The 25841-nt window shown below is 41.6% G+C and overlaps 1 protein-coding gene across 5 annotated transcripts; it reads right to left on the bottom strand.

Moving 5' to 3' along the window:
- Positions 1 to 133: 133 nt before the first annotated feature.
- lrrc2 (leucine rich repeat containing 2) lies at positions 134 to 25475 on the bottom strand. 5 transcript variants are annotated; one of them, XM_029722264.1, is made up of 10 exons: positions 25287 to 25475; positions 22864 to 22899; positions 21810 to 21954; positions 16587 to 16717; positions 15254 to 15315; positions 14981 to 15137; positions 14660 to 14793; positions 6882 to 7027; positions 6198 to 6350; positions 134 to 1875 (listed from the first exon to the last, which is right to left on the bottom strand). In XM_029722264.1, the coding sequence occupies exons 3-10, from the start codon at positions 21941 to 21943 to the stop codon at positions 1689 to 1691; spliced, it is 1104 nt and encodes a 367-aa protein (XP_029578124.1). In that variant the 5' UTR covers positions 21944 to 21954; positions 22864 to 22899; positions 25287 to 25475; the 3' UTR covers positions 134 to 1688. The 5 variants fall into 5 exon arrangements, with proteins under 5 accessions (XP_029578124.1, XP_029578122.1, XP_029578125.1 ...); XM_029722262.1 differs by lacking the exon at positions 25287 to 25475 and having other exon boundaries at positions 134 to 1561; positions 1751 to 1875; positions 22864 to 22982; XM_029722265.1 differs by lacking the exon at positions 22864 to 22899 and having other exon boundaries at positions 25287 to 25474.
- Between the last annotated feature and the right edge of the window lie 366 nt (positions 25476 to 25841).

Genomic DNA, 25841 nt, shown 5'->3' with positions numbered 1-25841 from the left:
TAGCAATTGTTGGATGTCTGCATTACATAATTTATACTAGTATGTATGGATTTTATAATCCACACATTGACCATTATGTGGGTATTATATCAAATTTGATTATGTGATAAGGATTCCTCATATTTGCTCTTGGTATCATGCAGACTTCGAAAGTGTTTAATCATACAGCATTGTCTATAACAAATCATACAAACTGCTCACTTGCAAAACACTCAGCATCCCAGACACTCATTCAGTAAACTTGATTGACAATCATTGTCTTTGAGGAAAAAGTTAGAAAAATATAATCCTACCTACATTCAGGGCTTTCACTATTGCACTGCAACAAGTGTTTGGTCACATCAGAACAGATATACCATATTACAACTACCGTATGGTCTCCCATAACATGTGAGAGACCATTTTGTAAATATTGAAGCTAGTGCTAGCCCAATCTGCACAAATTTTACACTTAACAAATGTATATCGATATGGTCATGTCATTTACAAGCCTTATTGATCATGGATTAAAAAGCGGGGGACCATGGCAAAATGCAAGGTCCACAAAAGGCATCTGATATATCAAGTAAAAATCACACAGCATACTATATTGCAACATTTTAAAATGATATTGCACTCCAGCAGAGACTAGTAATCATGGCACATTAACCCATCCATGATCTTGAAAAAACTAACTTGAACTGTTAAAGTAGTACATTACCAGGTGCAATTACTGGGAGAGTTCCAGGTCGACTTCATTGCAGACATTGCATTGCATCAACCAATGGTTGCGTGACATGTCATCGACTGCGTCGGCATCAGATTGCAAAATCATATGATGGATTAGTTTATATGTTAAAACAGTGGCGTGGGCCAATTTTGTGTTTTTTGGCCCAAAAAATGTTCATGGGGCAAAGAGAAAAATTTGCTGTTTTATAGCTAATCTCATGCTATTCTATACATTTTGCCGTAAGGCTGAGAGAAAATGTTGCTGTTTTAAAGCTAATTTCCTGCAATTTTATAGCTAATTAAAGATCAAATTTAGGTGGTTGACTGTGATAAAGGCACTGGAATATGAGCTGTCTTGTTTGCTAAATGAACAAATGAAATAGGCAGTGGCATAGAAGCACAAGGACATAAGCTTCATTGCAGTCATATTCGTGGCTTATTGGGTGTGTGGCTTCCAGTTAGTTTTGGCAACCCATCCCATGAGAGTAAATGTCATTCCAGTTCATCTCTTCTGTTATATTTACTCAAATCTGACTAACCCAATGCACTGCTTGCTATGAATTCTATCTGATAGTGTTTGTATGTAGGTAAATAATATCCCGTTTAGAACAATGACAAGTAAAGAGCATTACATGTCTACGCCCCAGTGTTAAACATCTATCCAGGTGATGTGAGATTTGGCATGCATCTGCAATGTAGTCAGCCTGGAACTCGGCCACTGTTTACAAGTGTTCAGAGGATTGACATGCAATGCATGCACAGCAGCATGGTTGTCCGTTTTCTTCTGGTCATCTGAATCTCCATTACAGACAGCATGAGAATGACACTTTGGTGGTGTATGTTGGGGCAGTTTCTGGAGAGAAATTATACATTTACATGTCCAACTCTGCATTTATAGTCTACACAATAATACATTATTAGACATATGACTGCCTTAAGTGGTAAATAAATAGTCTGTGGTGGATGGATCTAATGTCTTGCTAAGTGATTGCTAACTTGTCCAACAGTGAAACAACCCACAAATATGAAAGCGATGTCTTACCTCTGTCCTTCACTGTGTCAATGTATGTCTTCATAAATTCTTTGTGATGGTCTTGCCTTGTTTCCAATATCTCATCATCCCCCTCCATTATCTCATCAGCCATGTTGTCATATAGCTTAATGAATCTGAAAAGAAAAAGGCATATCACATATTTTCAATTTTAATTTAATATTTATCATCTGGACCCAGTTTTTTTAATACAGAAAAAATTATCCTGTGTTGTCCCAATCTTGTTCCACCATTTGATTTTGTTCCCCCTTCATTAGAACAAATGTCATGGGATCATATAACATGATCTTTGTTGTAGTATATGATGTGATATGTTACAGATTTGATTCATTTTGATCTGGGAAAGCTTTCCACTAGATGTTGGAACATTGCTGCGGGGAACTTGCTTCCATTCAACCACAAGAGCATGAGCCGGGTACAAATCAAATCCTTTGTTTGTACCCCCCAGAGCAATTGAACTGATTCCAGAGGCTGACCCAAAACATCACCAGCGGAGAAGAGGTACTCGGAGTGGACTTCTAGTCTGACTCAGGAGGCGCGCACACCACCAACCGCTTCCGAGTATATTATTCACTAATGTTTAGTCTCTGGATAATAAAGTTGATGAGCTGAGGATTTCCTTCCAGATATACATCAGGGATTGTAACATACTCTGTTTCACGGAAACATGGCTCTCTTGGGATTTACGGTCTGAGTCCGTACAGCCAGTTGGGTTCTCAGTTCATCGCGCAGCCAGAAATAAATATCTCTCCAGGAAGAAGAAGGGTGGGGGTGTATGTTAAATTGATTTACTACTCATGGTGTGATTGTGATAACATACAGGAACTCAAGTCTTTTTGTTCATCTGACCTAGAATACCCCACAATCAAATGCGGGTATAGTCACAGCCGTGTATATTCTCCCTCAAGCCGATACCACGACAGCCCTCAAAGAACTTCACTGGACTTTATGCATACTGGAAACCACATATCCTGAGGCCACATTTATTGTAGCTGGATTTCTAACAAGGGAAATTTGAGGAAAGTGCTACCAAAATTCTATCAACACATCGACTGTAGTACTCGCGCTGCTAAAACATTTGACCACTGCTACTCCAACTTCCAAGATGCCTGCAAGGCCCTCCCCCGCCCTCCATTCGGCAAATCTGATCATGACTCCATTTTGCTCCGCCCTTCCTATAGCCAGAAAATCAAACAGGAAGAACCCGTGCTATGGACTATTCAACACTGGTCTGACCAATCGGAATCCACGCTCCAAGATTGTTTTGATCACACAGACTGGAATATGTTCCGGGTAGCCTCCAAGAATAACATTGATGAATATACTGATACGGTGACTGAGTTTATCAGGAAGTGTATAGGAGATGTTGTTTCCACTGTGACTATTAAAACCTACCCTAAAAAGGAACCCGTGGCTAGATGGCAGCATTCGCATAAAACTGAAAGTGCAAACCACTGCATTTAACCATTGAAAGGTGACTGTGAATATGGCAAAATACAAACAGTGTAGTTATTCCCTCTGCAAGGCATTCAAACAGGCAAAACGTCAGCATAGAGACAAAGTGGAGTCGCAATTCAATGGCTCAGACTCAAGACGTATGTGGCAGGGTCTACAGACAATCACGGACTACAAAATGAAAATCAGCCATGTCGCGGACTCCGGCGTCTTGCTTCTGGACAAGCTAAACGCCTTCTTTGCCTGCTTTGAGGATAAGACAGCGCCACCGACACGGCCCGCTTACCGAGGGCTGTTGGCTCTCCTTCTCTGTGGCCAACAAGAGTAAGACATTTAAACGTGTTAACCCTCGCAAGGCTGCCGACCCAGATGGCATCTCTAGCCGCGTCCTCAGAGCATGCGTAGGCCAGCTGGCTGATGTATTTATGGACATATTCAATCTCTCCCTATCCCAGTTTGCTGTCCTCGCATGCTTCAAGATGGCCACCATTGTTCCTGTACCCAAGAAAGCAAAGGTAACTGAACTAAATGACTATCGCCCCGTAGCACTCACTTCTCACAAGTGCTTTGAGAGACTAGTCAAGGATCATGTCACCTATACCTTACCTGACACCCTAGACCCACTTCAATTTGCTTACTGCCCCAACAGATCCACAGATGATGCAATCGCCATTGCACGCACACTGCCCTATCCCATCTGGACAAGAGGAATACCTATGTAAGAATGCTGTTCATTGACTATAGTTCAGCATTCAACACCATAGTACTCTCCAAGCTCATCATTAAGCTTGAGGCCCTGGATCTGAACACCGCCCTGTGCAACTGGGTCCTGGACTTCCTGACGGGCCGCCCCCAGGTGGTGAAGGTAGGAAACAACACGTTGATCCTCAACACTGGAGCCCCACAAAGGTGTGTGCTCAGCCCACTCCTGTACTCCCTGTTCACACGACTGCGTGGCCACGCACACCTACAACTCAATCATCAAGCTTGCAGATGACACAACAGTAGTAGGCTTGATTACCAACAGTGACAAAGCCTACAGGGATGAGGTGAGGGCTCTGTGAGTGTGGTGCCAGGAAAACAACCTCTCACTCAACGTCAGCAAAACAAAGGAGATTATTGTGGACTTCAGAAAAGAGCAGATGGAGCACTCCCCTATCCACATCGAAAAGACACATCACTAACAAACTGAAATGGTCCACTCACACAGACAGTGTGGTGAAGAAGGCGCAACAGCGCCTCTTCAACCTCAGGAGGCTGAAGAGATTTGGCTTGGCACCTAAAACCCTCACAAACTTTTACAGATGCACAACTGAGAGCATCCTGTCAGGCTGTACCACCGCCTGATATGGAAACTGCACTGACCACAACCACAGGGTTCTCCAGAGGGTGTTGCAGTCTTCCCAACGCATCACTGGGGGCAAACTACCTGCCCTCCAGGACACCTACAGCATCCGATGTCACGGTAAGGCCAAAAAGATCCCCAGTCTCAGCATTAACAGTGAAAGGCGACTCCGGGATGCTGGCCTTCCAGGCAGAGTTCCTCTGTCCAGTGTTCTTTTCCCCATCTTAATCTTTTCTTTATATTAGCCAGTCTGAGATATGGCTTTTTCTTTGCAACTCTGCCTAGAAGGCCAGCATCCCGGAGTCACTTCTTCACTGTTGACATTGAGACTGGGGTTTTGCGGGCACTATTTAATGAAGCTGCCAGTTGAGGACTTGTGAGGCGTCTGTTTCTCAAACTAGACACTCTAATGTACATGTCCTCTTGCTCAGTTGTGCACCGGGGCCTCCCTCTCCTCTTTCTATTCTGGTTAGAGCCAGTTTACGCTGTTCTGTGAAGGGAGTAGTACACAGCGTTGTACGAGATCTTCAGTTTCTTGGCAATTTCCCGCATGGAATAGCCTTCATTTCTCAGAACAAGAATAGACTGACGAGTTTCAGAAGAAAGTTCTTTGTTTCTGGCCATTTTGAGCCCGTAATCGAACCTACATTTGCTGATGCTCCAGATACTCAACTAGTCTGAAGAAGGCCAGTTTTATCGCTTCTTTAATCAGGACAACAGCTTTCAGCTGTGCTAACATAATTGCAAAATGGTTTTCTTATGATCAATTAGCCTTTTAAAATGATAAACTTGGATTAGCTAACACAACGTGCCATTGGAACACAGGAGTGATGGTTGCTGATAATGGGCCTCTGAACGCCTATGTAGATATTCCATAAAAAAATCTGCCGTTTCCAGCAACAAAAGTCATTTACAACATTAACAATGTCTACACTGTATTTCTGATCAATTTGATGTTATTTTAATTGACAACAAATGTGCTTTTCTTTCAAAAACAAGGACATTTCTAAGTGACCCCAAACTTTTGAACGGTAGTGTACATAGACATGAAATCACTGGCCACTTTAATAAATGAAACACTAGTCACTTTAATAATGTTTACATATTTTGCATTAGTCATCTCATTTGTATATACTGTATTCTATTCTATTGTATCTTAGTCTATGCCGCTCTGACATTGCTCATCCTTATATTTATATATTCTTAATTCCATTCCTTTACTTGGATTTGTGTGTATTGTGTGTATTCTTGTGAAATTGTTTGATATTACTTGTTAGATAGTTCTGCACTGTTGGAGTTAGAAACACAAGCGTTTCGCTACTCCCATAGTAACATCTGCTGAACGTGTATGTGACCAATACAATTTAATAGAATTTTATCCTATGACAGTGCCACGTTGAAAGTCACTGAGCTCTTCAGTAAGGCCCTTCTACTGCCAATGTTTGTCTATGGAGATTGCATGGCGGTATGCTCGATTTTATACACTTGTCAGCAATGGGTGTGGCTGAAATAGCCAAATCCACTAATTTGAACGGGTGTCCACATACTTTTATATATATAGTGTATATGTGACCAACAGGCATAGTTATACAGGGATATTATGATACTATACACTCTCAGTCATCTCGTCAGACTTACTTGATGGCAGGATTTTCTTTAAGCCCTGAAGGCCAGCAGATCAATGTGTCTCCACTAACAACAATCATCTTGAGTGTAGTGATATTTACCAAACACTTTGGCAAATATGACATGTTATTCTTATGAACAAACAAGGATTCCAATTCTTCCAACCTGAATCGGACACAGGAGATATTGGGAATAGTTAAAGAAGCTGTGGCCAACCCTCCTCTTAGAGAGCTACAAGGTACAGGCTTTTACCTCAACCCAACACACATCTAATTCAGGGGTGTATTCACTAGGAACTAAACCAAAGCAAATGTGACAAAACGTGGAGGGTCCTACCTAAATTTGTCCAAAAATTAACTAGTTTTCCTTGCAGAACATTTTTCGTTGCCAAATACTTTGCTATGATGTGCACTAGCAAATACACCCCAGCTAATCAAGATCCTGATGAGCAGCTGATTAACAGAGCCTTCAGCAGGGCTGGAGAAAAAACCTGCACACTCAGTAGCTCTCCAGGCAGAAGGTTGCCCCCACCCAGAGTGGAAACATGTAGTACTTCATTATAACCATTTTAATATCATTCATGAATATGAAACTTTTATCATTAGATGATCATGATGATAATCAATGATGGTAATGTGCGAGTGATGAATGATGAAATGGTAATCTGTTATAGCATTAATGCTATGCTTCACATACCTGTCCATATCCTCAGGCAAATCCGTCAACATGTTGATACTCATATCCAACAATTGTAGGCTTGTCATACGAAGAGCACAGATGGGTATGCTGGCGAATTGGTTTTCTGCTATATCCAGATGTGTGACTTTCTTGAGATTGCTTAACTGAAACAAAGACTCTGATTTATTCTGTGTTTACATAGAAGAGCAGTAGCAAGAAAACAAATCCCTACAATAAAGGCCTTATAAAACATTATCATCACAGAATGAGACCTTTTGCATTTTCGTTAAGTTTTCGCATGGTTGTGGTTCGCCATTGTTGCTTGTTGTACAGTATACACAGTGAGTGTACAAACATTAAGAACACCTTCCTAATATCGAGTAGCACCCCCCATAGAACAGCCTCAATTCATAGGAGCACAGACTTTAAGGTGTCGAAAGCGTTCCACAGGGATGCTGGCCCATGTTGACTACAATGTTTCCCACTGTTGTGTCAAGTTGGCTGGATGTCCTTTGGGTGGACCATTCATGATACACACGGGAAACTGTTGAGCTTGTAAAATCCAGCAGTGTTGCAGTTTTTGACACAAACCAGTGCTCCTGGCACCTACTACCATACCCCATTCAAAGACACTTAAATCTTTTGTCTTGCCCATTCACCCTTTAAAATGGCACACATACACAATCCATGTCTCAATTGTCTCAAGGCTTAAAAATCCTTCTTTAACCGATCTCCTCCCCTACATCTACACTGTGGATTTAACAAGTGACATCAATAAGGGATAATAGCATTCAACTGCATTCACCTGGTCAGTCTATATCATGGAAGGAGTGTTCTTAATGTTTTGTACACTCAGTGGAAATACCTGGTTCTAATACAGTTAACTGCCAAAATAATGGAAAAGCTTGAGTAAATGAAGGATACAAAGTATATTGAAAGCAGGTGCTTCCACATAGGTGTGGTTCCTGAGTTAATTAAGCAACAAACATCCCAACATGCTTAGAGTCGTATATAAAAATCCTGGATAGGCCATTATTTTGGCTACCATGGCTATGCCCCCATAGGATGACAATGCCCCCATCTACAGGGCACGAGTGGTCACAATGGTTTGATAAGCATGAAAATGATGTAAACCATATCCCATGGCAGTTTCAGTCACCAGATCTCAACCCAATTGAACACTTATTGGAGATTCTGGAGAGGCGCCTGAGACAGCATTTTCCATCACCATAAACAAAACACCAAATTATGCCATTTCTCGAGAAAGAATGCTGTCGCATCCCTCCAATAGAGTCCCAGACACTTTTGGAAAGACCTTGGACACTATAAACACCCAGCTAGAGGTCAGAGATCAGCGGAACAACAGTAATATAGCATGGCTGCTATTCAGAGGATTGTTGCTCTGTAACATAGCTTGCAGCGACGGCCGCGCAGTTGGTTGGTGTATATAAATGTGCATATTCACAACAACCTGAGCCCGTTGCAGACTCACAATGATGGGGCTTTCCTTAGAAAATACAGGGTCCCACGAGAGGAGATAATCAGACTGCTTGACCTTGTGTCTCCCTCAATCAGCACACCAACATACTGCAACTTTGCCTGAGTGCTGCAACCTGGGCTTAGGGGTAGATGTAACATAGTAAACAAAAATCCGGGACACTCTAATTAGTATGATATGTTACGTTTGTATGCATTACTTTGTGGATGTCCATCATCCATTTCGTATGATATGTTTCAAATTACAATTAGTATGATATGTTTCAAATTACAATCTGTTTATGTCAGAAATTGCAATTCGTACAATATGTTCAAAATATGCAATACATAAGATATTTTACGAATTCCAATTTGTTGTGGCAAATGTTTGCTAGGTGGCTAATGCTAACATTAGCTAGGTGGCTAACGTTAGCTAGACTAGGGGTTAAGGATAAGGTTAGAAATTAGGTTAAAGGGTTAGGGTTAATTTTGGATTTTCATTTACTATGTTACATCTAGTCTATGAGACCAGAGTGGTATCATACAAATCAGGTTTGAGGAGAAAGTGACTCAACTCTGAGTTCAACTCGGGATAACCAGTCATTTGAATATGGCTTACCTTTTAGTCAGGTCAATTTCTATGGCAACAAATCCTTCAGATCTAATCTGCTCTGGGGCAGACTAACTCAGGGCTAACTCCATTTATCCTGAATGAAGTGTTTGAGCTGCGAGTTTAGGACCAATGAAATCAGAATACCTCCCTCTTGCAAAGATTGTGTCATCACCCCCTTTGTTTGAGGAAGACAATTGATTAAATATTTTATTATTCAACTGTTTTTGTGTGTAAATACATACAGTACCAGTCAAAAGTTTGGACATCTACACATTCAAGGGTTTTTCTTTATTTTGACTATTTTCTACATTGTAGAATAATAGTGAAGGCATCAAAACTATGACATAACACATATGGAATCATGTAGTAACCAAAAAAGTTTTAAACAAATCAAAATATATTTTATATTCTTCAAAGTGATGACAGCTTTGCACACTCTTGACATTCTCTCAACCAGCTTCATGAGGAATGCTTTTCTAACAGTCTTGAAGGAGTTCTTACATATGCTGAGCACTTGTTGGTTGCTTTTCCTTCACTCTGCGGTCCAACTCATCCCAAATCATCTCAATTGGGTTGAGGTCAGTTGATTGTGGAGGCTAGGTCATCTGACGCACCACTCCATCACTCTCCTTCTTCGTCAAATAGCCCTTACACAGCCTGGAGGTGTGTTATGGGTCATTGTCCTGTTGAAAAACAAATGATAGTCCCACTAAACGCAAACCAGATGGGATGGCGTATCGCTGCAGAATGCTGTGATAGCCATGCTGGTTAAGTGTGCCTTGAATTCTAAATAAATCACAGGCAGTGTCACCAGCAAAGCACACCCACACCATCACATCTCCTCCTCCATGCTTCACGGTGGGAACCACTCATGCGGAGATCATCCATTCTCCTGCTCTGTGTCTCACAAAGACATGGCTGTTGGAACCAAAATCTCACATTTAGACTCATCAGACAGATTTCCACCGGTCTAATGTCCATTGCTCGTGTTTCTTGGCCCAAGCAAGTCTCTTCTTATTATTGGTGTCCTTTAGTAGTGGTTTCTTCGTAGAAATTTGACCTTGAATGCCTGATTCACGCAGTCTCCTCTGAACAGTTGATGTTGAGATGTGTCTGTTACTTGAACTCTGTGGTATCTCTAATGAACTTATCCTCTGCAGCAGAGGTAACTCTGGGCCTTCCTTTTCTGTAGAGGTCCTTATGACAGCCAGTTTCATCATAGTGCTTGATGGTTCTTGTGACTGCACAAATGTTCCGTATTGACTGATCTTCATGTCTTAAAGTAATGATGGATTGTCATTTCTCTTTGCTTTTGAGCTGTTCTTGCCATATTGTTCTTGCCTTATTTGAGCTGTTCTCACCAACTACCTACCTCCTCCCCATATTTGTTTTTTTCTGCTCTTTTGCACACCAGTATTTCTACTTGCACATCCTCATCTGCACATCTATCACTCCAGTGTTAATTGCTAAATTGTAATTACTTTGCCACTATGGCCTATTTATTGCCTTACCTCCTTACTTAATTTGCACACACTGTATACAGATTTTTCTATTGTGTTATTGACTGTACGTTTGTTTCTCCCATGTCTAACTCTGTGTTGTTGTTTTTGTCACACGGCTTTGCTTTATCTTGTTCAGGTCGCAGTTGTAAATGAGAACTTGTTCTCAACTGGCCTGACTGGTTAAATAAAGGTGAAATAAAAAAAATAATAAATATGGACTTTGTCTTTTACCAAATAGGGCTATCATCTACATACCACCCCTACCTTGTCACAACACAACTGATTGGCTCAAACGCAATAAGAAGGAAAGAAATTCCACAAATGAACTTTTAACAAGGCACACCTGTTAATTGAAATGCATTCCAGGTGACTACCTCATGAAGCTGGTTGAGAGAATGCCAAGAGTGTGCAAAGCTGTCATCAAGGCAAAGGGTGGCTACTTTGAAGAATCTCAAATATAAAATGTATTTTATTTGTTTAACAATTTTTGGTTACTACATGATTCCATATGTTATTTAATAGTTTTTGTGTCTTCACAATTATTCTACAATGTAGAAAATAGTCAAAATAAAGAAAAAACACGAAATTATTTTTTTGTATGACTTAATCAAATTATTTGAGGCTGACACCAAGACACCCAAGACCCACTCCAATTTGCATACCGCCCCAACAGATTCATAGATGACGCATTCTCAATTGCTCTTCACACTGCCCTCACCCACCTAGATAAGAGGAATACATACTGTATGTCAGAATGCTGTTCATTGACTACTGCTTAGCATTCAACACCATTGTCCCCTCCAAGCTCTCCACCAAGCTTAAGACTCTGGGTCTGAACACCTCCCTCTGCAACTGGATCCTGGACTTCCTGACGGCCTGAGCCCAGGTGGTGAGGGTACGCAACATCACCTCCTCCACGCTGACCCTCAACACAGGGGCCCCACAGGGGTGTGTGCTTAGTCCCTTCCTGTTCTCCCTGTTCACCTACAACTGCGTGGCCACGCACAACTCCAATACCATCATCAAGTTTACTGATGACATGACGGTGGTAGGCCTGATCACCGGCAACGATGAGTCAGCCTACAGCGAGGAGGTCAGTAACCTGACAGTGTGGTGCCAGAACAACAACTTCTCCCTTAATGTCAGTAAGACCAAGGAGCTGATCATGGACTACAGGAAACGGGGGGGGGGGGGGGGCGGGGGGGCGAGCACGCCCCACCCACCTCGATGGGGCTGCAGTGGAGCAGGTTGAGAGCTTCAAGTTCCTCGGTTTCCAAATCACTAAAGACTTAAAATGGTCCAAACACGAGCACAGTTGTGAAGAAGGCGCGACAGCGCCTCTTTTCCCCTCTGGAGATTGAAAAAGTTTGGCATGGGCTTTCAAATCTTCAAAAAGTTCTACAGCTGTACCATTGAGAGCATTTTGACTGGCTGCATCACTGCATGGTTTGACAATAGCATCGCCCTTGATCGCATGGAGCTACAGAGGTTGGTGCGGATAGCCCAGTACATCACTGTGTCCGAGCTCCCTGACATCCAGGACATCTTTATCAGGCAATGTAGTAGGAAGGCCCGGAAAATTGTTAAAGACTCCAACCACCCAAGCCATAGGACTATTCTCTCTGCTTCTGCACGTCAAGCGGTACTGGTGCATCAAGTCTTGCACCAACAGGCTCTTGGACAGCTTCTATCCCCGAGCAATACGACTGATAAATAGATACAGTGAGGGAAAAAAGTATTTGATCCCCTGCTGATTTTGTGCGTTTGCCCACTGACAAAGAAATGATCAGTCTATAATTTTAATGGTAGGTTTATTTGAACAGTGAGAGACAGAATAACAACAAAAAATCCAGAAAAACGCGTGTCAAAAATGTTCTAAATTGATTTGCATTTTAATGAGGGAAATAAGTATTTGACCCCCTCTCAATCCGAAAGATTTCTGGCTCCCAGGTGTCATTTATACAGGTAACGAGCTGAGATTAGGAGCACACTCTTAAAGGGAGTGCTCCTAATCTCAGCTTGCTACCTGTATAAAAGACACCTGTCCACAGAAGCAATCAATCAATCAGATTCCAAACTCTCCACCATGGCCAAGACCAAAGAGCTCTCCAAGGATGTCAGGGACAAGATTGTAGACCTACACAAGGCTGGAATGGGCTACAAGACCATCGCCAAGCAGCTTGGTGAGAAGGTGACAACAGTTGGTGCGATTATTTGCAAATGGAAGAAGCACAAAAGAACTGTCAATCTCCCTCAGCCTGGGGCTCCATGCAAGATCTCACCTCGTGGAGTTGCAATGATCATGAGAACGGTGAGGAATCAGCCCAGAACTACACGGGTGGATCTTGTCAATGATCTCAAGGCAGCTGGGACCATAGTCACCAAGAAAACAATTGGTAGCACACTATGCCGTGAAGGACTGAAATCCTGCAGCGCCCGCAAGGTCCCCCTGCTCAAGAAAGCACATACACATGCCCGTCTGAAGTTTGCCAATGAACATCTGAATGGTTCAGAGGACAACTGGGTGAAAGTGTTGTGGTCAGATGAGACCAAAATGGAGCTCTTCGGCATCAACTCAACTCGCCCTGTTTGGAAGAGGAGGAATGCTGCCTATGACCCCAAGAACACCGTCCCCACCGTCAAACATGGAGGTGGAAACACTATACTTTGGAGGTGTTTTTCTGCTAAGGGGACAGGACAACTTCACCGCATCAAAGGGACGATGGACGGGGCCATGTACCGTCAAATCTTGAGTGAGAACCTCCTTGGGTCGTGGATGGGTATTCCAGAATGACAATGACCCAAAACACACGGCCAAGGCAACAAAGGAGTGGTTCAAGAAGAAGCACATTAAGGTCCCGGAGTGGCCTAGCCAGTCTCCAGACCTTAATCCCATAGAAAATCTGTGGAGGGAGCTGAAGGTTCGAGTTGCCAAACGTCAGCCTCGAAACCTTAATGACTTGGAGAAGATCTGCAAAGAGGAGAGGGACAAAATCCCTCCTGAGTTGTGTGCAAACCTGGTGGCCAACTACAAGAAACGTCTGACCTCTGTGATTTCCAACAAGGGTTTTGCCACCAAGTACTAAGTCATGTTTTGCAGAGGGGTCAAATACTTATTTCCCTCATTAAAATGCAAATCAATTTATAACATTTTTGATATGCGTTTTTCTGTATTTTTTTGTTGTTATTCTGTCGCTCACTGTTCAAATAAACCTACCATTACAATTATAGACTGATCATTTCTTTGTCAGTGGGCAAACGCACAAAATCAGCAGGGGATCAAACACTTTTTTCCCTCACTGTAACAGAATAGCTATCTGAGTTAACCTTGTATCCTTATTGACCTTTAATTTTTTATTTTTGCACTGCACTCTCACAGGGCCCTACACACTCACACACACACACTCACTCCATAATCTTCTCACTCACACATAATATGCACACACATTTATACTGACTCTACACACACCCACTCACATACAAGCTGCGACTACACTGTGTATCTGCTTGATTTTATTGATCTCTAGAGAAACTGTGCAATGTGCGTATTGAGCTCACAGAAAAAAATAATACCAAAATTCAATTAGCTCAGCACTAGAGCTTAAGCACTATAGAAAAGAAGACGACATATTCAAATCTTGAAATCAATGGTTTGTTTGTTATTTATTTTTGTTATTTATTTTCATTCATAAAAACTAATGTGTGAAATGTATTGGCATAGCTTACATTTCACATGAAATGTGGGCTATTAGTTGTGTTTGCGATTTCAGCACCAGAGAACTAGAGGGGATCACGTGAAAAACCGAACATGGCCCCAATGATGCTCTTAGCTGTCACACTTACAGATTCACTCTACGTGCTTGTTTGGGAAACACTTTAAAGTAAATAACTTGGGAAGCACTGCATCTGGTACTATCATCGTAATGCTTAATTTGTGTCAAAACTGGGAAACGAGGCCCAGATCTGTCTACAATTGTAAGATATCTAGATCCAATGTGTGCCTGACTAACTCCGGAGGTGGGCAAGACGATCTGATCACAATCAGATCACAATGTATATTTTGATTGTCTACCCCTGTCAAAAAATGTTGGGCACAATCAGAATCTGGACGAAATCAGGAAAATGGATGCATGTTAGAACAAGGTATAAACTGAGCTTTTGAAGATATCATACCACACAAGCCATTTCACACAAATACCCCTTACCTCAAAAGGCAACTGTTCAAGATAATTTCCAGTTAGCTCCAATCTCTCCAGATTCTCACATTCACCAAGTTCTGGAGGAATACTGGACAGCCTATTGTAATTAACTTTCAGCACCCTCAGCTTTGTTAATTGACCTTACAAAAAAACATAGGGAAGACATGTAATGGAATGAAGAAACAGATATGTTCTAAATCCCATTTACATTCAATTCAAATTAAGGATGTTTAATGAGCTAATGTAACAAATAAAGACAAAGTCATAGGAGAGACTTCAACTTTCATATTTTCAAATAGGAGGACATGCACGAGACATAATAATTACCTATTTCAACAGGCAGCTTGTCAATTCCGTTTTGGGGTATATCCAATACGCAGAGGTCCGGAAACTGCACAATCCACTCTGGTAATTTGCAGATTTTAGTTCTTCTTATGTGCCATTCTCGAAGGTATGTCATATCAAGAAGATTATCAGGAAGTTCCTGCATTGAAAGTAATACAACATGAAAACAACGATAGTGTGGATACATACAATGGTAGTGATTTTATCTGAAAACAATCATGATGAAAAAGAATGAGATGGTATGAGCCAACTTACTATCCATTTATCACCATCCAGTTCAAAAATGAATTTGATGCCCTCAATTATGGGATTTTCATCTGTAGGATAAAAAAAAGTCAGTTAAAGAGTGGAGCATGGCATTGATTGAGAGTGAGAAGAGAGAGAGCATAGTAACCATGGCACAAGTACTTATTCAGATAAATATACAGTGCATTCGGAAAGTATTCCGACCCCTTCCCTTTTTCACATTTTGTTACATTACAGCCTTACTCTAAAATGGATTAAATTATAACATGTACTCTACACACAATACCGCATATTGACGAAGCAAAAACAGGTTTTTTTGCACGTTATAACAAATAAAAAACAGAAATACATACAGTAAGAATTCTGACCCTTTGCTAATGAGACTCGAAATTGAGCTCAGGTGCATCTTGTTTCCATTGATCATCCTTGAGATGTTTCTACAACTTGATTGGAGTCCACCTGTGGTAAATTCAATTGATTGGTCATAATTTGGAAAGGCACACACCTGTCTATATAAGGTGCCACAGTTGATAGTGCATGTCAGAGCAAAAGCCAAGCCATGAGGTCGAATGAATTATCTGTAGAGCTCAGAGACAGGATTGTGTCGAGGCACAGATCTGTGAAAGGGTACCAAAAAATGTCTGCAGCATTGAAGGTCCCGAAGAACACAGTGGCCTCCATCATTCTTAAATGGAATAAGTTTGGAACCACCAAGAATCTTCCTACAGCTGGCCGCCGGCCAAACTGAGCAATCGGGGGAGAAGGGCCTTGGTCAGGAAGTTGACCAAGAACCTGATGGTCACTCTGATAGAGCTCCAGAGTGGAGATGGGAGAATCTTCCAGAAGGACAACCATCTCTGCAGGACTGCACCAATCAGGCCTTTATGGTAGAGTGGCCAGACTGGGGCGAAGGTTCACCTTCCAACAGGACAACGACCTAAAGCACACAGCCAAGACAATGCAGGAGTGGCTTCAGGACAAGTCTCTGAATGTCCTTGAGTGGCCCAGCCAGAGCCCAGACTTGAATCCGATCGAACACCTCTGGAGCAACCTGAAAATAGCTGTGCAGCGACACTCCCCATCCAACCTGACAGAGCTTGAGAGGATCTGCAGAGAAGAATTGGAGAAACTCCCCAAATACAGGTGTGCCAAGCTTGTAGCGTCATACACAAAAAGACTCAAGGATGTAATCACTGCCGAAGGGGCTTCAACAAAGTACTGAGTAAAGGGTCTGAATACTTTTGTAAATGTATATTTGTTTTATATTTGTATATATTTACAACATTTTCACGGGACATGTTGGATTGCTGTCCTAATGATTTAATTGTTTTGCTGAGCTTGCCTGTGTTTGGTATATCCTGGTGGGGCTGAATTTCAGTCAGAGCTGTTCTCGTCAGGTAGTGTTGGAGCACTTCCACCTCGTTGGACTTCAATTTCTTGCATGCTATGCGATACTGCCATTGCTGATTGATCCTTGGGAAAAATATTTACACGTTTTTCTGGAAACGTTGACATTTGTGTAGTAGCTTATTTACAAAAGGCATGGTTCGACCAGATCATCACAGCAACATCAATTGTTGAAAATACATTGTCTGGATGAGAGCAACGAGAAAGACACTGCTGTTGGATGTCATTATTATCACATAGCTGAGGTGAATCTAGTTTACCGGGGTACCAGTCTTTTTTTGTGCCATCATGCTACTCGTCTTCTTGTCATACCAAATATTTTGCCGCTCCAAACAAGGAGTTGCATGATGGCACAAACAGACTGGTAATCCAGGTGACTTAAAGGAAAACTCCACCCAAAAACTATCTTTTGGTATTTGTTTCATTAGAACATTGTTGGTATAGTCCCAAAATGTTTTGCATGCCAGAAATCACAAGATATGTAACTTTCAAAATACAGCTGGTATGATGCATTTTGCATCAAATAATGCTGCGTTCAAATCGAATTTTATTGGTCACATACACATGGTTAGCAGATGTAAAAAGGGCTTTATGAAAACATTTGATTGATTGATGTTATTGCGAGTGTAGCGAAATGCTTGTGCTTCTAGTTCTGACAGTGCATCAATATCTAACATGTAATCTAATAATTCCATAACAATTACCTAATACACACACATCTAAGTAAAGGAATGGAATAAGAATATAAACATGCAGTTGAAGTCGGAAGTTTACATACACCTTAGCCAACTACATTTAAACTCAGTTTTTCAAAATTCCTGACATTTAATCCTAGCAAAAATTCCCTGTTTTAGGTCAGTTAGGATCACCACTTTATTTTAAGAATGTGAATTGTCAGAATAATAAAAGAGAGAATCATTTATTTCAGCTTTAATTTCTTTCATCACATTCCCAGTGGGTCAGAAGTTTACATACACTGAATTAGTATTTGGTAGCATTGCCATTCAATTGTTTAACTTGGGTCAAACTTTTCGGGTAGCCTTCCACAAGCTTCCCACAATAAGTTGGGTGAATTTTGGCCCATTCCTCCTGACAGAGCTGGTGTAACTGAGACAGGTTTGTAGGCCTCCTTGCTCACACACGCTTTTTCAGTTCTGCCCAAAAATGTTCTATATAATTGAGGTCACGGCTTTGTGATGGCCACTCCAATACCTTGACTTTGTTGTCCTTAAGCCATTTTGCCACAACTTTGGATGTATGCTTGGGGTCATTGTCCATTTGGGAGACCCCTTTGAGACCAAGCTTTAACTTCCTGACTGATGTCTTGAGATGTTGCTTCAATATATCCACATCATTTTTCTTCCTCATGATGCCATCTATTTTGTGAAATGCACCAGTCCCTCCTGCAGCAAAGCACCCCCACAACATGATGCTTCCAACCCCTTGCTTCACGGTTGGGATGGTGTTATTCGGCTTGCAAGCCTCCCCCTTTTTCCTCCAAACATAATGATGTCATTGTGGCCAAACAGTTCTATTTTTGTTTCATCAGACCAGAGGACATTTGAAGTACGATCTTTGTCCCCATGTGCAGTTGCAAACCGTAGTCTGGCTTTTTTATGGCGATTTTGGAGCAGAGGCTTCTTCCTTGTTGAGCGGCATTTCAGGTTTATGTCGATATAGGACTCGTTTTACTGTGGATATAGATACTTTTGCACATGTGTCCTCCAGCATCTTCACAAGGTCCTTTGCTGTTGTTCTGGGATTGATTTGCACTTTTCGCACCAAAGTACGTTCATCTCCAGGAGACAGAAGCGGTATGACGGCTGCGTGGTCCCAAGATGTTTATACTTGCGTACTATTGCTTGTACAGATGAACATGGTACCTTCAGGCGTTTGGCAATTGCTCCCAAGGATGAACCAGACTTGTGGAGGTCTACAATTTATTTCTGAGGTCTTGGCTGAGGTCTTGGCTGAATGTCAAGCAAAGAGGCACTGAGTTTGAAGGTAGGTCTTGAAATACATCCACAGGTATACCTCCAATTGACTCAAAGGATGTCAATTCGCCTATCAGAAGCTTATATAGCCATGACATAATTTTCTGGAATTTTCCAAGCTGTTTAAAGGCACAGTCAACTTAGTGTATGTACATTTCTGACCCACTGGAATTGTAATACAGTGAATTATAAGTGAAATAATCTGTCTGTAAACAATTGTTGGAAAAATTACTTGTGTCATGCGTAAAGGAGATGTCCTAACCGACTTGCCAAAACTATAGTTCGTTAACAAGAAATGTGTGGAGTGGTTGAAAAACGGGTTTTTATGATTCCAACCTAGGTGTATGTAAACTTCCAACTTCAACTGTATAAATATATGAATGAGCAATGACGGAGCGGCATAGGCAAGATGCAATAGATCGTATAGAATAAAATACAGTACATACATATGAGATGAGTGATGAAAGATATGTAAACATTATTCATGTGGCATTATTAAAGTGACTAATGATCCATTTATTAAAGTGGACAATGATTTCAAGTCTGTATGTAGGCAGCAGCCTCTCTGTGTTAGTTATGGCTGTTTAACAGTCTGATGGCCTTGAAATAGAAGCTGTTTTTCAGTTTCTCGGTCCCAGCTTTGATGCACCTGTACTGACATCACCTTCTGGATGGTAGTGGGGTGAACAGGCAGTGACTCTGGTGGTTGTTGTCCTTGATGATCTTTTTGGCCTTCCTGTGACATTGGGTGCTGTAGGTGTCCTGGAGGTCAGGTAATCTTCCCCCGGTGATGCGCTGTGCAGACCGCACCACCCTCTGGAGAGACTTGCGGTTGTGGCGGTGCAGTTGTCATACCAGGTGGTGATACAGCCCAACAGGATGCTCTCAATTGTGCATCTGTGAAAGTTTGTGAGGGTTTTAGGTGACAAGCCTAATTTCTTCAACATCCTGAGTTTGAAGAGGCGATGTTGCGCCTTCTTCACCACACTGTCTGTGTGGGTGGACCACTTCAGTTTGTCCATGATGTGTACGCCGAGGAACTTAAAACTTTCCACATTCTCCACTGCTGTCCCGTTGATGTGGATAGGGGGGTGCTCCCTCTGAGGTTTCCTGAAGTCTACAATCATCTACTTTGTTTTGTTGACGTTGAGTGAGAGGTTGTTTTCCTGACACCACACTCTGAGTGCCCTCACCTCCTCCCTGTAGGCTGGTCCCGTGTGGCTCAGTTGGTAGAGCATGGTGTTTGCAACGCCAGGGTTGTGGGTTCGATTCCCACGGGGGACCAGTACAGGGAAAAAATTTATGAAATGTATGCATTCACTACTGTAAGTTGCTCTGGATAAGAGCGTCTGCTAAATGACTAAAATGTAAATGTATGTCTTGTCGTTGTTGCTAATCAAGCCCACTAATGTTGTGTCATCTGCAAACTTGATGATTAAGTTGGAGATGTGCATGGCCACGCAGTCATGGACGAACAGGGAGTACAGGAGGGGGCTGAGCACGTACCCTTGTGGGGCCCCAGTGTTGAGGATCAGTGAAGTGGTGGCCACCACCTGGGGACGACCCGTCAGGAAGTCCAGGACCCTATTGCACAGGGCGGGGTTGAGACCCAGGGCCTCAAGCTTAATGATGAGCTTGGAGGGTACTATGGTGTTTAATGCTGAGCTACAGTCAATGAACAGCATTCTTACATAGGTATTCCTCTTGTCCAGATGGGATAGGGCAGTGTGCAATGTGATGGCGATAGCATCGTCTGGACATATTGGGGCGATAAGCAAATTGAAGTGGGTCTAGGGTGACAGGTAAGGTGGTGGTGATATGACTGATCCTTGACTAGTCTCTCAAAGCACTTCATGATGACAGAAGTGAGTGCTACAGGGCGATAGTCATTTAGTTCAGTTACCTTTTCCTACTTGGGTACAGGAACAATGGTGGCCATCTTGAAGCATGTGGGGACAGCAGACTGGGATAGGGAGAGATTGAATATGTTCGTAAACACACCAGCCAGCTGGTCTGCGCATGCTCGGAGCACGCGGCTAGGGATGCCACCTTGGCCGGCAGCCTTGTGAGGGTAAACACGTTTAAATGTCTTACTCACGTCGGCCACAGAGAAGGAGAGCCCACAGTCTTTGGTAGCAGGCCGTGTCGGTGGCACTGTATTATCCTCAAAGTGGGCAAAGAAGGTGTTTAGTTTGTCTGGAAGCAAGACGTCGGTGTCTGTGATGTGGCTGGTTTTCCTTTTGTAGTCTGTGATTGTCTGTAGACCCTGCCACATACGTGTTGTGTCTGAGCCGTTGAATTGCCACTCCACTTTGTCTCTATACTGACGTTTTGCTTGTTTGTTTGCCTTGCGGAGGGAATGACTACACTGTTTGTAATTGGCCGTATTGCCAGTCACCATTCCATGGTTAAATGTGGTGGTTCGCGCTTTCAGTTTTGTGCGAATGCCGCCATCTATCCACGTTTTCTGGTTAGGGTAGGTTTTAATAGCCACAGTAAGTACAGCATTTCCAATACACTTCCTTATAAACTCGCTTATCGAATCAGCGTATACGTTGATATTATTCTCGGAGACTACCCGGAACATGTCCCAGTTCGTGTGATCAAAACAATCTTGAAGTGTGGATTCCAATTGGTCAGACTAGCGTTGAATAGCCCTTAGCATGGGTACATCCTGTTTGAGTTTCTGCCTATATGAAGGGCGGAGCAAAATGGAGTCGTGGTCAGATTTGCCAAAAGGAGGGCGGGGGAGGGCCTTGTATGCATCGCGGAAGTTAGAGTAGCAGTGATCCAGTGTTTTATCAGTGTGAGTACTACGGTCAATATGCTGATTGAATTTAGGTAGCCTTGTTTTCAAATTTGCTTTGTGAAAATCCCCAGCTACAATAAATGCAGCCTCAGGATATGTGGTTTCCAGTTTGCATAAAGTCCAGTGAAGTTCCTTGAGGGCCGTCATGGTATCGGCTTGAGGAGGGATATACATGGTTGTATATAAACGTGATTGCTGTCATGCATAAAAAAATGGGACTATATTAACAATGGACTACTGAAACAAATACCTTAAATATAGTTTTGGGGTTTAATGTTCCTTTAAGTTAAAAATAATATGAGAATATATCTAGAATATGGTTGTCAAACCTCTGAGTTTTGATTAATAAACATACTTTGCCAGAGCGCTTTTCTGTACTCGCTCGTGTTCCTTCTTCTGCTTGTTTTTGTATTTTTTCTCTCTGCCTTCCCAAATGTTCCTGAGCAGTGAGATGTCATAAACTGGTATATCAACCCTGTCCACCCTCATGTTGATTTCCCCTTTGGAAAAATACAGAAATTGAGGGTAAGTAAAAAACATGACATTATACCCACAAACAAAAAGGTATTTCACTACAAGCCTCTATCCTTTTGAGAAAATCTGTTATAAAATTATATTTAAAAAAGGATTGGGTTTAGCTAACAGATAAGCAGCATCAAGGGGGTAAAATGTAATATCTTGTTAGAAATCAGATGACAATCTACCATAAAACAAGGGTAATCCAAAAACTGTATCTAACCGTTTGACCCACGATCTTACCTCTGGAACTGTTAGGTTGAATCTCACAGTTGAGTGTTGATTCCATGTTATGTGTTTTAAATGTGTCTGCCAATATGAATGACACTGTACAAGTTCAGATGTAGAGTTGTAGATCTTTGATTCCATATTGAAATTGTTACCAATTGACACTCCTTTTTTGGGCTCCCGAGTGGAGCAGCGGTCTAAGGCATTGCATCTCAGTGCTACAGGCATCACTACAGAACCTAGTTCGATTCCAGGCTGTATCACAACCGGCCTTGATTGGGAGTCCGATAGGGCGGCGCACAATTGGCCCAGCGTCGTCCGGGTTAGGGTTTGGCCATTAGGGTAGGCCGCCATTGTAAAAAATAATTTGTTCTTAACTGATTTTCCTAGTTAAATAAAAATGTATTAATTAATACCATAGTGCAGGAAGTGCCTTGAAAAACAAACTTTGGTTTTGTGCCCTTTGTCTTTTATGTGTACGTTAGATTTTAGTCAATTAGTAGAAACTTTTATCCAGAGCGACTTGACTTGTATTTTCTAGAGCTTTGGGAGAAAATCATACACAAATAATTTACTCTACAGTTGTTTAGACATGTATTAGCATCAGAAGCACAGGCTTCCCCAAGCGAGATTGGACAAGCACAAACATGCTTTGCCATGCTTACTTTCAGTGCGCTGAATAGGAAAAGTCTCTATTTCTCCTGTAAAAAAACATTTGATGCAGATGATATTGATTAAAAAAAGGATCATGCTATATACAGTAAGTGCTTCATTTATTATAATTTTTTACAATTTTTTACATTGTAGAATAATAGTGAAGACATCAAAACTATAAAACAACACATATGGAATCATATAGTAACCAGAAAAGTGTTAAACAAATCATAATATATTTTATATTTGAGATTCTTCCAAGTAGCCACCCTTTGCCTTGATGACAGCTTTGCACACTCTTGGCTTTCTCTCAACCAGCTTCAAGAGGTAGTTAACTGGAATGCATTTCAATTAACAGCTGTGCCTTCTTAAAAGTTAATTTGTGGAATTTCTTTCCTTCTTAATGCTTCTGAGCCAATCAGTTTTGCTGTGATAAGGTAGGGGTGGTATACAGAAGATAGCCATATTTGGTAAAAGACCAAGTCCATATTATGGCAAGAACAGCTCAAATAAGCAAAGAGAAATTACAGTCCATCATTACTTTGAGACATGAAGGTCAGTGAATGTGGAAAATTTCAAGAACTTTGAAAGTTTCTTCAAGTGCAGTCACAAAAACCATCAAGCGCTATGATGAAACTGGCTCTTATGAGGACCACCACAGGAAAGGAAGACCAAGAGTTACCTCTGCTGCAGAGGATAATTTCATTAGAGTTACCAGCCTCAGAAATTGCAGCCCAAATAAATGCTTCACAGAGTTCAAGTAATAGACACATGTCAACATCAACTGTTCAGAGGAGACTGCGTGAATCAGGCCTTCATGGTTGAATTGTTGCAAAGAAAGCATTACTAAAGGACACCAATAATAAAAATAAGACACTTGCTAGGGCCAAGAAACATGAGCAATGGACATTAGACCGGTGGAAATCTGTCCTTTGGTCTGATGAGTCCAAATATGCAATTTTTGGTTCCAACCGCCATGTCTTTGTGAGACGCAGAGCATGGAGGAGGAGGTGTGATGGTGTGGGGGTGCTTTGCTGGTGACACTGTCAGTGCTTTATTTAGAATTCAAGGCACACTTAACCAGCATGGCTACCACAGCATTCTGCAGCAATATGCCATCCCATCTGATTAGCACTTAGTCCCACTATCATGTTTTTCAACATGACAATGACCCAAAACACATCCAGGCTGTGTAAGGGCTATTTGACGAAGAAGGAGAGTGATGGAGTGGTGCATCAGATGACCTGGCCTCCACAATCACCCGTCCTCAATCCAATTGAAATGGTTTGGGATGAATTGGACCACAGAGTGAAGGAAAAGCATCCAACAAGTGCTCAGCATATGTGGAAACTCCTTCAAAACTGTTGGAAAAGCATTCCAGGTGAAGCTGGTTGAGAGAATGTCAAGATTGTGCAAAGCTGTCATCAAGGCAAAGGGTGGCCACTTTGAAGAATCTGAAATCTAAAATATATTTTGATTTGTTTAACACTTTGTTGGTTACTACATGATTCTACATGATTACATGATTCCATTCCATAGTCACTCAAAAAATAAAAAAATTGAATGAGTAGGTGTGTCCAAACTTTTGACTGGAACTGTTTATATATTATATACACTAAAGGTAACCATTCCCTATATGTGGAGCACATCAATCATCACCACAGCATTTTGATGAGAACAGTCACAGCAGTCGGCTTTGCTAAGTTCACCTCGCTCTTTAATGCCTTTGACCACACTGACACATTTGGTTTCTGATCACAGTCATACCACACTGAAACCTAGACTGTGACGTGACTTTAACCCTGTTGAATAGTCTAAACTGAATAATCATTAATGGGGAAGTTCAGGATTGTACAACTTGATGTTAGATGGTTTAGATGGTTTTAAAGAAAAACAAACCATTGGTGATAGTTTATCCTGGTCCATAGACTACAGGAGGGTGTGGAACCAAAGAATGGTGAACATCCACTTTAAAAGTCAGAAAATTATATAAGTATGTAAATTAGAATAACATTAGTAATTGTGGAGTTATGCCATGAGGTGCTATTTTTGTAAAATTCTACTTTATATTTAGACTTAGGAACAGACTGCTGTGACTGACTATTGATATAAAAACTGAAGTCATGGTAGCAAGCACTTGAACAGGATTGAATGCTTTCATAAATGTATGTCTTCATATATATTACTTTCAGCTCAAGAGTCTGAATGGTCCTTCATCAATCTCACTTGGAAACATATTGGTTTCTCTCTACTTTTAGATCCAAAACAGTTGTTTGCTGTAGTTTGTCTGTACCTTGAATTTCACAACACACATTTATTATTGTGTGAAAATAACCAGATGTATCTAAGCTATAAATCCTGTATGAAAACAATGAAGACATCCATAGGTACGATTATTGATAAGACAATGCGTACAACAAATACATTTTCTTACCTGTGTAAATTGACCGCTTCTGTGTAACTTCAACTGCTTGTTTAGTTGTTTACAAAGTTGTTAGGCTAAAATACAGATGACTAACAACTGTCTGCCTCTCTGTGACCAAGGTGCTATTTTTACACTGGAGATATGATTCCATGGGTCACATGGAGGCACTCTCATGAGTACCAACATTACAGCATGAGCCCTACCGTCTGTCACCTTATGGAATCTCTTATGGAAACTGTTCTACTAAACTGCTCTCAAGTTTCAGTGGTTAAGATACCAAAAAGCTCTCATATTGCAGTGGTTACAAGTGATTAGAAGTCATACATTGCAAGGTATAAAATGGGTGGTTCGAGCCTTGAATGCTGATTGGCTGACAGCCGTGGCATATCAGACCGTATAGACCGGGTATGACAAAACATGTATTTTTACTGATCTATTTATGTTGGTAACCAGTTTATAATAGAAATAAGGTACCTCGGGGGTTTGTGGTATTTGGCCAATATACCAAGCCTAATATACCAAGCCTAAGGGCTGTATCCAGGCACTTTTTGTTGCGTTGCGCAT

Source organism: Salmo trutta, chromosome 29 (assembly GCF_901001165.1).
Source record: "Salmo trutta chromosome 29, fSalTru1.1, whole genome shotgun sequence".
In the NCBI taxonomy this organism is placed as follows: Eukaryota; Metazoa; Chordata; class Actinopteri; order Salmoniformes; family Salmonidae; genus Salmo; species Salmo trutta.
The sequence above is the reverse complement of the archived record's forward strand: the minus strand, read 5'-3'. Positions and strand labels throughout refer to the sequence as shown.